We start from the raw sequence: 14,424 nt of genomic DNA, 5'->3' as shown, positions 1-14,424 counted from the left end.
TGTGAAGTGACGCCCCAAAGTATTTTTTTCTTTTTTTTTTTTTTTTTTTTTTTTTTTTTCTCCGTGGAAGTAACAATGATTTTCTTTGCACCCTTCTTTGCGGGCGAGGGCCACGATCCGTACGGAAGGAGTGTCTTGCCCATTTTTCCGCTCACTTTTCATTTTTCAGAATTTAGAGTTTCGACTTTAATTAGGCATTCTCCCTCGCGTGTGTTAATTTTCTGTACAGGCCGTGGTGCAATTCGCGCACGGGCCATGTGCACACACAAGGGAACTTTAAAAATGAAGGAGGTTCGCCCCCCCCCTGCGGTTTCACAAGGAAATTACGGTGGTGCGGAGGCGACTTTAAAATGACATTTCGGTGGTGATATTTCCTTTAAAAGCGAATGGAAAAAAAGAGGCGATGGTGCGCGTGCAACAGTGCATATGGCAGGGGGGGCGGGATAATCTAGTGACAGGGAGCTTGGCGAAAAGGTACCCGTGTTATCACGCCACTCTCTCACCAGTCGGCGCGGAGAGCTGTTATCTGCTCCTGAACGTTGGCCATGTCCTTCTTAATTTTGGCTCTCCTGTAAAAGATGGGACAATCCCTATTCATGCAGATGACCTCAGCGTGCAGGTTTCCCTGACAACGTTGGCACTCAGTCCATAGCTGAAAAAACTCATTCTGTTTTTTTTTAAAATTATTCATTTTTTGCATGTAGATGGACAACTCCTTGTTGGATTTGCAGTGGTTGCAAAGAGGGGGTTTCTTGATGGAACTGTTACATCCAATGCACCTGACTGCCTTCTGTAGAAATTTGGACAGAGCAGTTTGGCTGGATGTTAAAATGGTTTTGTGTCTTGTGTGTTCACCACAGAAAAGGGAGTCTGAATTATTCATAATAACTTCGAAAATTCTTGAGAGAGTATTTTTAATAGCATCTAGGTAGTGGTTATAATCAATGGCTAGATTATTGTCTAGGACATAGAGTGGGTCTTCTGCTCGTTCGTATTGTGCCTGTCCTTTAACCCCTTTGATAATAATATAGCTAACACGATCTCCTACATTCGGTGCAGTGGCGCTGTCTCTTTGTTTTAACTTTTTTGCCAATTCCACGTGGGGAAGTCTCGTTTCATAATCAGTTTTTCCTAAGGATTTTGTTACCACGAGGAGACTCATATCGATGTTATTGGTGAGTAGATCCTTAATTTTGCTTTTTGTGTATTCGATCGCACTGTCGAGGTTTTTCTCGATCAGGAGTTTGTTCAAAACAGTTTCCATCATTTGTTGGATGAGAATGCAAAAATCCCTCCTAACAGTTTCAATTCCTTTGCAGTCCATTTTGTCGTGTTTTTCTGGTGTGGTGTAGAGCAACCCTGCGTACCTCTTTTTGTTAAGCAATAGGTAGGGACAATAAACCTTTTCAAATTCTAGCTTTATTGGGTGCAGAAACTCTTTGCTTATCCTTTGCGCGGCATCCTTCCCTAAGGCCATTGCTTCGGCAATACTGCTGGTGCCAAATTTGATCATCACTGAGTCTGTGTCTCCATAAACCACGGTGCAGTTGTGTTCAAATCCGTTGCTCTTGTTATAATATTTTTCGACAGATTCTTTCGTTTTATCAATCATAGATCTTCCAAGGGTTGTAATAGATACCGCGACTTCTAGACAGGGTAGTTGCCCCCCTGAGGCAGCACCCGTGTATCCGTAGACAGAGTTTGCTGAAATTTTCAGTGCTAGTTGTCTTCCGTTAAGTACCATTTTGGTAATTTTATTTTTTTCATTTTTGATGAGAAGCTTAACTTTTTTTCTTGCATCTATTAATTCTTCTACGATCATGGGGAGGATACCTTTCTTGACAGATTTCTTTACAAATTTGATGTTGCTTTTTCCTTGAATGGAGGTGATATCTTCCTGCTCGAGTCCCTCGATCTCTGAGTTGTTTTTGACTAAGGTGGAGTAGCACAAATTGTGTGCTATCATGATAGATGGGTATAGGGATGCAAAGTCGAGCGTCGAAATGGGTTCTATGTAGTACCCTTTTATGGGTTCTAAAACCGTAGCACCTTCATATTTTTCATTGCTACCAGATTTTATATACGTACTAGGGATAACATAATTCAATTCTTTGCATTTGCGATAGAGCTGTGAGGTAACCTTTATTTGTTGGCCTCTTGTGAGAAGGTAAACGAAGGGAGTACCCGTAACTCTTGCCATTTCTACGTAGTTGTAAATAAACAATAACTTATCTATTAAACGTAGAGGAAGAATTCCATCTTTTATACAATAAGTAGCTATTCTCTTTCTGGATTCTGGGCTTTCATTTTGCAGATCATTCATAATGCTATAGTGCACATCTTCCTTTTGTTCCTTCAGAAATTCGAAGGAGACGTAATTTAATGTGTACGATTTCAATTTGTAATCCCTCCTTATAAGATCGTATACGTCAAATTGAATCCTTCCATTTATGTTAATTTCCTTGGTCTCATGGTTCCCAAATTGTTTTGATGAAAAGTTGGAATCCTTAACAACACTACTGATGTTTTTTATTCTGCCTAACATTTTCAACTTTTTCAAGTTAAGGGCAGTGCCTCTGTTTAAGATGTATGGTAAATCAAAATTTATAATGTTGTAACCAGTTAGGAAATCTGGATCTAGTCTTGTGATAAACTCATTCCATGCATCTAGTAAGGTCTTCTCGTCGTGGAACCATATGACATTAGAACCTGGGATACTAGCACACTCCTTTAGGGTGAAGATAAATTTAGAGCATTTTCCAATGGGGTCTCCTTGAAAGTAGAGGATGGAAGATATTTGTATGATGGGATCGTTTTTCGCTTCGGGGAATCCCTTTCCATCTAGTTTGATACACTCTATATCGAAGGATAGAATTCTTAACTTTGGGATTTGCTGGAATTCGTTCTCTAGTGGCATAGGTTCTAGATGTTCAAAGGATATATCAATTTCGAAGGAGCAGTTGGATATTTTTTTATGTCTTGGTCGAATGTAAAAGTTCTCTTTTTTGCAGAGTAGCCAAGAAGAACCGGTGATTTTTTTATCAATTATATAACGTAGAATGAAGGGCAAGTTGGCTTCATATACAATCCCACCGATGTTTTTTCCATTTACATTAACAATACCTTCGAAATATTTTTTCAACGTAGGAACCATCTTAGGAAGAAGGACGGTGATCTTTAGGAAGTTTTTTTTTCCTTCTCGTTTATAATACATTAGACTCTCCGTTTTCACAATTTCAATGTTCATAATTTTCTGTTCATACATTTTGTACTGGTTGTTCATGTTAAGGTTGTCATTCATCATGCACTCGAGCTTTAGGAGGTCTTCCTTTTGGAAGTTGCTTGGCATCTCCACATAAAAATAGGGGAAAAAGTTGTGAACGCTGACAAGCGCACTATAGCCATCGTTGGTTACAGTGTAAATGTGGATGACCGGCACGGAGATGTAGTTCTTCTCACTGTTTTGGAGCATGCTTCGGTAAGTAGAGAAGATATCGGCTAAGGCACTTCCATTCGGTGTCCCATCATTCATGGAGACCATGTTCTTGAAGATGTTATCCACTGTGTATTCTATGTCTATCTGGAAGAGGAACAAATCGCTTTGGTTGGATATGCAGATCTGTCCATTTGCGTCATAGGGGCTCGGCCTTTCGTATGTCGTCAGCAGCTGGTCAAACTGCTCGATCACCACGTTCTCGGGAAGTTGGTTGTTCTTCTCCTTTTTCAGCTTCTCGTACAGCATCCCGTACGGGATGACACTGGTGAAGGGGCACTTCTGCATGCTCTCCATGAGGGTGACTTCGGCAGTGCAGTAGAAGGTGACTGGTTTGGGTGGTGCAATAGAAGGTGACTGGTTTGGGTGTTGCAGTAGAAGGTGACTGGTTTGGGCGATGGAATAGAAGGTTACTAGTTTTAGCAGTGTCTCTACTTGGCGAATTTATACCTTTACACCTTGTTTGCACGATGTGTTTAATTATCGTTGGCGTGCGGGTGGATTGTTCTATTGAGGAGATCTGCGATAACCGTTCCTCGGCTTGCTGTAGAGCCAGATGGGGTGCAGAATTAGTCTTTTCTCTGAAGCGTCCGCACAGGAGCCAAATAATTACGGCAACGAAAAGGAGAGTTGATCCCCTTGGCGTTTCATTTTGTTTGGACTTGCGTAAGAATTACGCTCGTATCACGTTGACACTACTTTGGCATGTTCACCTTAATATCTCTGTCGCCATCACTTTGCCAGTGTGTGGTAAATTAGTTAAGCGGAAAAAAAAAAAAAAAGTGGAACGCGCAAAAGGAGATGTTAACCTTTTTTTCTTCCTCTTTCGTTTGACTATATATCGTTGCTTCACCTTTGGAAAAAAGTGATTTAAAAGAAAAAAAAATGGAGTGTTTCCTCAATTGGGGAAGTGGTATAAGAAAGAAGGGAAAGCCTCCTTGGATTAGAAGGGCTCTTTCTTATTCTCAAAAAATAAAAAAAATACAGAAGCGGAATGGCTGTTTTTTTTTTTTTTTTTTTTTTTTTTTTTTTTTTTTTTAAATGGTTTAGGGTTCAGGGGTGTGAACACAGCTTGATACACATACTATCACAGGAGCGTGTACGCGGGGTCTGTTGTGGGTTGATCTGCAAGGAGTATGAATCCACGAGCAGGGGGGAAAGGTAACTGGTGAAAGGTGACCGGGAAATTCCTCTACGTGGATGATTTTTTCCTTTCGCGAAAGTGTATGTGCATTTTTTTTTTTTTTTTTTTTTTTTTTTGTCTCCTTTATTTTTATATGAAAATGTGCAAAGGAAACTTTTGGGACATAGGGGCAGAGAATATCAAGGCCCTCTCTTCGTGGAGAAGAGGTGGAGACTGCAGCGCGGCGGAAACTCAGCGGTGTACCTGTGTACCTGCATGCCTGTGTGGAAAGCCTTACGTGCATATTTTCAGAGGGAATGTAACCATCCCCCCAGGATTATCCATCACAGGGGTGATTTTTCTTTTTCTTTTTTTCCTCCTCTTTTGCGTGTAAAATCTGCTTGGGGCTTCTGGACAAGATCAGGACTATGCCGATGCAAGGATATTGTTAAAAGCGAAATGGAAGAAGAGATATACATGCTCAGCGTTAACGTGTACAAAATGGAAGGCGCGCTGGGGAGCATGTTTTTAAAAAATTTCCTTTTGTTATAATAATTGTATGGACTTGCAAGTTGCAGGGAAAAAAAAAAAAAAAGAAAAAAAAAAAAAAAAATGAGGAATGACTGGATGGAGCGCTTTCCCCCCTTACACCTCTTTCCCACATTAAATTTTCACCAAGGAAGTATTCCCCTTATTTGAGCGACACGTTTATTCGCCCTTCGGAGAAGACGCAGTTCCCATTTGGGCATGTTTTATGCGAACGGTATATACACAGGGGGGATTTTCACAAGGGTATATATATAATTTGGTTCGAATATAATACAGAGAACGCACAGAAGGTTCAGTTTTTTATTCATTTTTATTTTTTTTCTTTTTACGAAACGTGTTTGTCACGATGTGGCTGCTTATTGATTGTCCTCCTTTTTGCGAATAGCGATAAATGGAGATCCCTTCTTTTCAGATGGACATGTACAGAAGGGTAAGGCAAATGACAGGTCTCCTTATGCAAATGAGCATGCGTAAGGAGAGCGATGTAGAGTGTTTGTTCAGCTCGTTTGGATAATGAGAGGAAGAGGATGTAGTATGAGGTGCAATCCGGGGGCTTCCCCTTGGGAGAACTGACGGATGACACGTCGAGCACTTAGTATGCTATGTGTAGACACATGCAAAGGTAAAAAAAAAAAATTACATCGATGATGATGACAGGGATGGTAATGGTCTGTTTTTCCTTGATTTCTCTTTTGCCATCGCGAAATTTTTTTTAAAAGACACCCCCTGCTCTCTGCATGCATATGTTTGGTAAATTATTAAGAAGGCCATTTTTTCGCCTCGCCGTGGGGATTTTATGCTGAAATGGGGAGAGCATTTTAACAAGGACGTTTTTTTTTTTTTTTCGCATACCTTTCCGCTGTCCTTTCGTTATTCCACAGGGAGATGCACATATGTACCTGTATATTTTTTGCATGCTCAGATTCAGGCTTGTTCTGTCCGTTTCCTATTTTTTTTTTTTTTTTTTTTTTCTTTCCAATGAGAACACAGTTCAGCGTGGGACCACTCACGTGCAGCATTTGACGTGTGACGTTCTACATGTGAAGTTGTACATGCGAAGTTGTACATGTGAAATTCTACATGTGAAATTCTACATGTGAAGTTGTACATGTGAAATTCTACATGTAGAAGGAGGGGCGGGCGCGTTATGCCTCCACTGGTGCGCTGCTCCTGCGGTTGATCGTTGGAGAAAAAAATTGCCACTTCTATGACGGTCAAAAGGAGAGTGGATCTTTTTTTTGATGTAAATGGAAATGCATACATAGGAAGGAAGTGGACAGGAAAGGGAGGCAAGTTAGCTACTCTGGCGCAGTGGGGAGAGCCCCAAAAAGTGGGAGTAAAAATGGGGGAGAAATGTTTTCCTTAGGGAGTCACTGAATGGTGGTGTGAAATTCACCTGAACGAATGTGCATGCAAAATAGGAAAAAAAAAAAAAAATTGACGCGTTAGCCGATGAGAATACTACGATATTGGCAGATGAACAGATTAACCAAATGATTGGGGGGGGGAGGAGAAAAATCTACGAGGACCCCCTCTTGTGTCCGTCTTTAGGCAAAATTTATCACCCACAAAACATATTGAGAAAAACTGCATGCAACTTGAAAGTATATGAAGACGAAAACACATACTTTAGTGGTTCTACACCAGTTGCACATGCGTTGTTCACCAAAGTGGCAATGTTATTTGTTGGAGATGGGCCATCCTTTTTCTTTTCACTTCACGGTACATGAGGAGATGTGGTCTCATTTGAAAATCTCTCCCACACCTGCCACCACAAAGAGATTAAATATATTTGTCTATCTTGGTCTTTTCCCCTTTTTATGCGTATGCACACCCTGCATGTGGTTTTGCTTCTTTGCGGGCTTATGTGGGTTACACTTAGTGGTTTTGTAATCGTCTCCCACCCCGTGGGCGTATCTTGGTTGCGCCCCGTCGTTATTTTTACTTTGTATTTTGCATTCTTGCTTTGACGTGTTCTTCTGAAAGGGGATGCAAAAAAAATGAGTCAGGAATGTAAAATTAAAATTAAAATAAAAATATAATTAAAAATCAAAATAAAAATATAATTAAAAATTAAAATTAAAAATTGCAAATTAAAAAATTAAAAAATTAAAAACAAATTCAGAACAAATTAAAAACAATTTGGGTAAATTAAATTGAATTAAATCAAAGTTGAATTAAAACTTCTTGCCTTTTTTTTTTCCTATTTTTTTCTACAAAATCCACACTTACCTTAACTTTGGTTCCCACTTTTGGGAATTTTTTTTCGAAAAGAGTTTTGTATACCAAGGGTTAACGCTGAAAAAAGACAGTTCTTCACCCCTGCTGATTTCTCTTTTCTTCATTGAAACAGTTTGTGCTTGGAATCAGACTTCTATCGCTTTTCTCTTCAAGGCGTGTAAACATAACCTGAACGGTTAAATAAAAACATTTCTACACATAACACAAGCATATAATAGTGTATATAAGATCTCAATTTTTTTTTTTTTTTTCTATCCCTCCGTTACTCTGAAAACAAAAATGAAGATTACCAAGCTGCTCGCCCTTTTCGCAATTTTACCCATTGTATGTTTGTGTGGGAATGAGGAAGTAGATGTCATCTCCCAGAATGATAAACTTAAGAAGGAAGACCTGGATGTGGACACCAAAATTAAAAAACATTTACAGAAGAGAAAATTAATGATGATGTCAATGATTGCAGCGGCGGTACTCGCTGTGGGGGGAATACTCGGTGGAGTGGGCTATGGCATCGCTAAACAACGCAAAAAAGCACGAATGGAAGAGGATGAGCCATTTACAGATATTCTTGAAGACATTCATCCTCAGAAAAACACAACCTCCTTTAAAATGACATCGGAAACCATAATACCAGAAATCAATGTTTCTATCCCAGAGGCTACCGGACATGTATCCCCACTCAATGTCGAAATGGAAGATATTGATGGTGATACAGGTGAGCGTATGTGGAATTAATCCTTTAATAATTCGTACAAAAAAACAATGTTTGAGTGTTCCCATTACCTAAAGCGTAATATCTCTACGCCGCGAGTACGTTTGTGCCTGTGTAGATAATGGGAGATATACCCATCCTTGGTCCCATTGGTAAAGAAAAAAAAAAAAATGATAAATGAAAGATAGACAAAACGATTGAAATTATCCTTCAATTTTTTTTTTTTTTCTTTGGAGCTGCCAATGGGTTTTGGATTATTTGTCCTAATTTCACCTTTGTACAAATACCAATATGTTTATCTTTTTTTTTTTTTTTTTTTAAATCTTCAGATATATTAATGGAGACATTAGTGGACGAAATTGGCGAAGAAGTACGTGAGGATATGATGGAAGAGATTGTCCAGTAGGTGGCGGACTGCCTTGCGCAGAGAAAAGAAGTACAGGAGAAACGTTCAGAGAGAGACAACTCCGTTAAAAAGAGAAAAAAATAAACATAAACACGTTATAGTGGAAAGTAGCCTTTTCCCGTTTTTTCGCGCGCGAAGAAGCAGCCAAGAGGAGGTGCAGTGATATATATATATGGATATGTATGAGCCAACTTTGTGACTAACCCCCCCCGACCCCCAATTGTCTACCATTCGACGAAGCGTCCACCGTAGAAGAACTAAACGTACAGAGTAAATGATCAAGCAAAAAAAAAAAAAAAAAAAAAAAAAGATAAATAAAATAACATTTCGACACGCTAGACAATAATATACCTTTCAGGAAGGAAAATATTTTTTTTTTTTTTTTTTTCGCGTGTGCAGAAGGAGGACCATTTTTGGTGCATTTTTCCTGGTTTGTCTCACTAAAAGATGAAGAACTGCAAGAAGGCAGCATATCATATGTACAGATAGGAGGCACAGATCGACGTGGCGCTACGTTGACACACAATGTATTCTTTTCCCGATGCATGCTTTTCTCCGCTCTGACTTTCTTTTGCATTTTGTGGTCTGTGGGTCTATTTTTTACATAGAGAACATTTTGAAAAGTAACGAATTTTTTTTTTTTTTTTTTGCATTTTGGTGAAATGGCATCGGCAGTACGGAAATTCCGTGTGATTCCTATCTCTCACCTTTTCACCTTCCCAATTTTGTAGAATTTTTGTGATAGTCCGTTACACCGCCCGTATGTATCTCCACAGTACGTGCATATAGAGAGTGTGGGCCTTTTTTTTTTTTTTTTTTTTTTTTTTTTTTATATTTTACGCTCATGCATCAGCAACGAGCACCGAACATAAAAACAACTTTAGAAACTGCATAAATGAAATGTATATACACAAAAAGGGGAAGTTCGTGGACCTAGGGGTCTCGCCCCTGAGGTTTTCAGAAAAAAAAAAAGAAAGCAAAAAAACAATATATAATGCCGCTCAAAGGGGAGAGGCAAAAGATGATTTGGGTCTATGCATTGTTTCAGTTCAGGTTAAATTAAAGGGAAACCCTGATCTGTTGCACGGTATGTTTATTTTTTCAAAGGTCTGGTAGCAGAAAAGGTAGATGAGTACATATGCATTCATGTTTGCATGTGTTGTGGGGAGAGAAGTACCTTCTCATTGTGAGAAAATAAAACCACGAGTAATAAATAAAAATCCGATTTGTACTGTGGCACTTGTAACTCGTTGCATCGGAAGAGTACAGGTAGGCGAAGGGGGGGGGAAATATTCGATTTTCTTTGTTCTCACTTTGGACGGATAGAAAAAAAAAAAAAAAAAAAAAAAAAGGAGAGTTACATTTCACTATTCAATGGAAAATTAATTATAAAAAAGAAAAAAAAAAAAAAAAAAATGGAGGAGGCTTAATTTCCATGGTCTTGTTGTTGGTAAGATAAAGAGGAATGTGTAATGCCAGGTGCATATAAAAGTTATATTCGTTGAAAAGTGCTACCCGTCTTGGAGTATCTTTTCAAGTGGTATACTATAGGAGGTACGTTAATTATACCAGGGTGAAGACTGTACGGTGGGAGGAATAATAACGACGAAAGGTGAGTGTCCCGAGGGAGTGAGAAAGACGGAAGAATTTCAGAAGGATGAGCAGCTTTTGTGTGTGTGTGTTTTTTTTTTTTTTTTTTTCTCTAACGCAGGGAAATGATCCGACCAGAGAATGAAGAACAGGGTGGAAATAAATTGCAACATAATAGAAAAAATGGCAAGAGGGGAAAAAAAAAAAAAAAAAAAAAAAAAAAACTATGCTGGAAAAAAAAGGAGAATAATCTGTATCCCTGAGCGAAGTTCCTTCGCGCAAGGAGCGTCCGCTTAAGGCTTGTTTCGGTCGCTCTAGTGTACTCCTCGGATGGTGAAAAAAAGTGGCAAACTCGAAGGCATTTTGCAGTGCGACCGCTCACAAAGCATTTTTTCCCCCATGCAGATGAAAATGTGCATACGGGGGTGAAGCAGTGGTCGTGCAGGCGTGGTAGGAAAGGAGATATACACACCGCAGCGATCGTTATACGCGGTTACGTGCGGAACAGCTGAGAGGACGAGGTTCTTCTTGGGAGTAGCACACCCGACTCGTCGGCACATGAATAAAGAAACCATTACCGACATAGGTAGATGAGTAGTTAGATAATTACTTATGTGTGTTTTACCTTCCTAACCTGTAAGAAGGATGAAAATTTGTTTCCGCCCGAAGTGGGCGTCTAGCATTTGGAAGGCTTTCAAGCTAATTCCACTTGTCCTTCTAGTTAAGGCTATTCTACTACTACTCTTCCTTGTTATCCTCCAGGTGGGTAAAAGTGATGTGGGAGTTACATATTATTGCCACCCCATTTGTATGTTTTCCTTCCTTGTGCACTCAATGGCGCTTTCTGTGAAGAGGAACGAGCATAATGCATCTCGCCTTACAAAAAGGATCCCCCTTTTTTATTTCCCCCCCCCCTTTTTGCAGGATGAGGAACTATCCGAAGGAAGAACTAATGAGAAGGCGCATCAATTGATGAGGCACATAATGATATCTCATCGAATGAGGGCGTACGGATTGAAGACTCATCGTATGAGAATCTTAGAAGAAGTGTCTAGGAAAGGAAGAAGAGGGTGCATGGAGAAAGAGACAGTAGAGTGTGTAAAAAATGAGTGCGGGTTGTCGGAAAAGTTGAAAGAAATAAATGGGGAGTCGGATGGTGAATCGGATGATGGATCGGATGATGTATCGAATGGTGAATCGGATGGTGAATCGGATGGTGAATCGGATGGTGAATCGGATGGTGAATCGGATGATGAATCGGATGAAGAAATGAATGGCGCAGTGCTACCGATGAGCAAATTAAATCCAGGATACTTAAAAGAATTGGTGGGAGATGTGTATTACGAAAAAATTAATGAGTTGCCAGAAATTATGAAAGATAATGACATCCTCTCCATATGGAATGATATTTACTCCATCGAGAAAAATGAGTTCTCTACTGTGGAGAACGACCTCTGGCTTGTGTATTGCCAGTTGATTGCCCAGAGGAGAATCTCAAAAAAAAACAAAATAAAGGAATGGTTGAAAGTTTATAAAAACCTATCTCATGACTTGATGAAAAAGGAACTGAAGGATTTTAACGACTTGCTAAATTTTTTGGATAATGATTCATATACGAAGCTGGATTTTACACTGTTCGTATATTACAAGTCCATTTCGTGGAGGGCGTTCAAGAAGGCTCTCTTTAAGAAGTGGAGAAACGTTTTGGTTCACAACCTTGATGCGTACAGAAGGTAGGTGCACAGAGGCTTGCCAGCGAACAAAAGGAGAGGTCGCTAGGAGGCATCTGGCGAAATGGACTGGGCGAAATGGACTGGGCGAAATGGACTGGTCGAAATGGACTGAGCGAAATGGACTGAGCGAATCTGTCTCTAGCGCGAGGAACCATTTGGCATATTTCCTATTCCGCCGCTATTTCCGAATATGCTTATGTCTGTACTTGAAGATACTTTTTGGAAGTATATTCACTGGTAGGAGACCACACAAATGTTAATAAGGACATTGTTTATTTAACAAAACTATTTCAGAACTCCCAAATTGGGGGATGAAAAGGACCAGGAGAAAGGAAAACTCCACACCCGCGAAAAGTAAATTATCGATTTTTTTTTTTTTTTTTTTCTTGTTTTTTGCATGCAAGGAGTATGAATTTCTATTTTTATTTTTTTGTTGGACGAAATTAATTTCTGCTGTATTTTACCTTTTCCAGTTGTGCCCCGATGGGGAGGAAGTACCCATTGGAGTTATTCTTTAGGAAGGATGGTGTTATTAGAGTTTGCTCTGATGGGAGAAGAAGTTGTACAATGGTAGTAGCTGGATAGACGTTTCTATTTGGAGGGAGGTGGTTTGAAAAAAGCGGAGTCTGCCATCATGTGCGTGATTAAAGTGGATAGGGAAGGATAGCACAAAATTAGTTGCAACCCTTATGTCTTGGTGTGAAGATGTGGCATAATCATGGAGGAGTCTCCTCTAAGTATGATAATCTGTGTTGAATTACATCACCCTTTATGTTATCATTTTTTTTTTTTTTTCTAAAGGGGCATACCGTTGCGTAGTAAGTGGAAACGTCGCGTCCACTCGCATTGCGGGTTTTTGGGTAGTTTTATCAAAAAAAAAAAAAAAAAAAAAAAAAAAAAATGAAAAAAAGGAGAAACGTTCTCCTCTAACTTGGTGCTGTGTATTGTGACGAAGTTTCAGAAGAAGGGGAAACATCCCCCAAATTATGCTGAATTGGGAATTTTATACTTTTTGGTGGCATGTGGTAACCCATTAGATGCTACTTCTTTGGTATAGCACTATTTTTTTTTTTTTTTTTTTTTTTTTTTTTTTTTTTTTTCCATTTTGGATTGGGCTTTGTAGGGAAAAAAATAGTTGTTGGATCTGGCCAAGAATGGGTCTCATTCTCTCCTCATAATTCACAGAATGGGGGAATATATATTTATTATAATTGGTTCGCTTTGGCTGCAGAATTGCCTCGGAGTGGTCCCTGGAGGGTGCATAGTAATTTTTACTACTTAAGGAGGAAGGGACAGAAAGGTACCCCATATTTTATGGGGTAGGGTACATCACATGCATGTGAATATCGCGCGTAGTTCAGTTGTCCGTGGAGAATGGCAGTGGGTTTCATTGGCACCGCAAACTTCATTCCGGTGCATGCAAAGGATGGCATTGAAAATCATTCTCCGTTTAGGCAGGCGTGCTGTATATATTATGTAAATTTATTGGATGCGTTGTTTTATGTTCTGCTCGGTGCTCCCCCCTTATTGGAGGAAAAAACGACTGTAGAATGGTTTGGAAAACAGAAGAGAAGGAGATCTTTTCATGTTAGGAAATACATATTTTTTTATAAGTAGTTAGAATATATATATGTATTTCTTTTTTTTTTTTTTTTTTTTTTTTCCTTTCCAGCTCGACGTTGTTTTCACTACAATATACTATCAAAAAACAAGCAAAATCACCCTTTTGGCATGCTAACAATTATTTACCTGTAGATTATTCTTTCTGGCATGATTAGAATTTTTATTCCTTTTTCTCGTACCTACAAGGAGAACATATTAGTTTGTGCTTACGTAAAGAACGCGGTGTTGTTTTCTGTGAAAATTTGATCAGGACATATCTGAGGCCGGAGTAATTTCTCCCTCGCTCGCCCCCCGACATAGATCGATACATAACCTCGTGGTTTTGTCACCACCAGGTTTGTTATTTCACCTGAGTGAGCTTCTTCTGCGGAAACTTTGGTAGATTCTTTTTTTTTTTTTTTTTTGTAACAATTGCAGGAATCGCTGATTTATTTCTATGCACGGTGGTTCTGCGCTTCCCCCCAATTCGTTTCGCTAGATATACATCTCCGTCTTCAGATGAATCTCCATGTACCCCCGGTGAATTCTTACTAGTCAATTCGATCCGCTTGTACCTTTACTACAATATGCGTATCATGTGTGTTCATATATGCGCACGTAGGGGATGCCCTTTATTGATGCACATTGCTGTACATTAGGGTAGCTCCCTTTTTTTTTTTTTTTTTTTTTTTTTTTTTTTTCTTTTTTTTTTTTTTTTTTTTTTTTTTTTTTTTTTTTCTTTTTGGGGTACCGGGTTTAGGTAGCCGTTCGGTCTCCTGCTCACCTTTTAGCGTAGGGTAGCACTTGGCTAGCTGGTTAATCTACGAAAGGATTTTACAACGAACGGGAGGCGCCACTACTGCGTGTCGTATATGTAAATGTAGGCATTTTTTTTGTATATATGCATATTATTTTTTAATTTGTCCTTGTTTGTCCTTAATTTTTTTTTTTTTTTTTTTTGTGAAATTTTTGGATCCC

General features: G+C 39.2%; 3 protein-coding genes across 3 annotated transcripts; 2 read left to right on the top strand and 1 right to left on the bottom strand.

The window, feature by feature from the left end:
* Nucleotides 1-499: 499 nt before the first annotated feature.
* On the bottom strand, nt 500-3,790 carry PKNH_0601200 (DNA polymerase delta catalytic subunit, putative; the record flags this gene model as incomplete). Its single annotated transcript, XM_002261649.1, has 1 exon — nt 500-3,790. The coding sequence occupies one exon, from the start codon at nt 3,788-3,790 to the stop codon at nt 500-502; it is 3,291 nt and encodes a 1,096-aa protein (XP_002261685.1).
* Nucleotides 3,791-7,685: 3,895 nt separating this feature from the next.
* Nucleotides 7,686-8,138, top strand: PKNH_0601100 (early transcribed membrane protein; the record flags this gene model as incomplete). Its single annotated transcript, XM_002261648.1, has 1 exon — nt 7,686-8,138. One exon carries the CDS (start codon nt 7,686-7,688, stop codon nt 8,136-8,138), a length of 453 nt encoding a protein of 150 aa, XP_002261684.1.
* Nucleotides 8,139-10,756: 2,618 nt separating this feature from the next.
* Nucleotides 10,757-11,848, top strand: PKNH_0601000 (Plasmodium exported protein (PHIST), unknown function; the record flags this gene model as incomplete). Its single annotated transcript, XM_002261647.1, has 2 exons — nt 10,757-10,873; nt 11,036-11,848. The coding sequence occupies 2 exons, from the start codon at nt 10,757-10,759 to the stop codon at nt 11,846-11,848; spliced, it is 930 nt and encodes a 309-aa protein (XP_002261683.1).
* Nucleotides 11,849-14,424: the final 2,576 nt, after the last annotated feature.

The sequence above is a fragment of the Plasmodium knowlesi genome (assembly GCF_000006355.2).
Source record: "Plasmodium knowlesi strain H genome assembly, chromosome: 6".
Classification (NCBI taxonomy): Eukaryota; Apicomplexa; class Aconoidasida; order Haemosporida; family Plasmodiidae; genus Plasmodium; species Plasmodium knowlesi.
The sequence above is the reverse complement of the archived record's forward strand: the minus strand, read 5'-3'. Positions and strand labels throughout refer to the sequence as shown.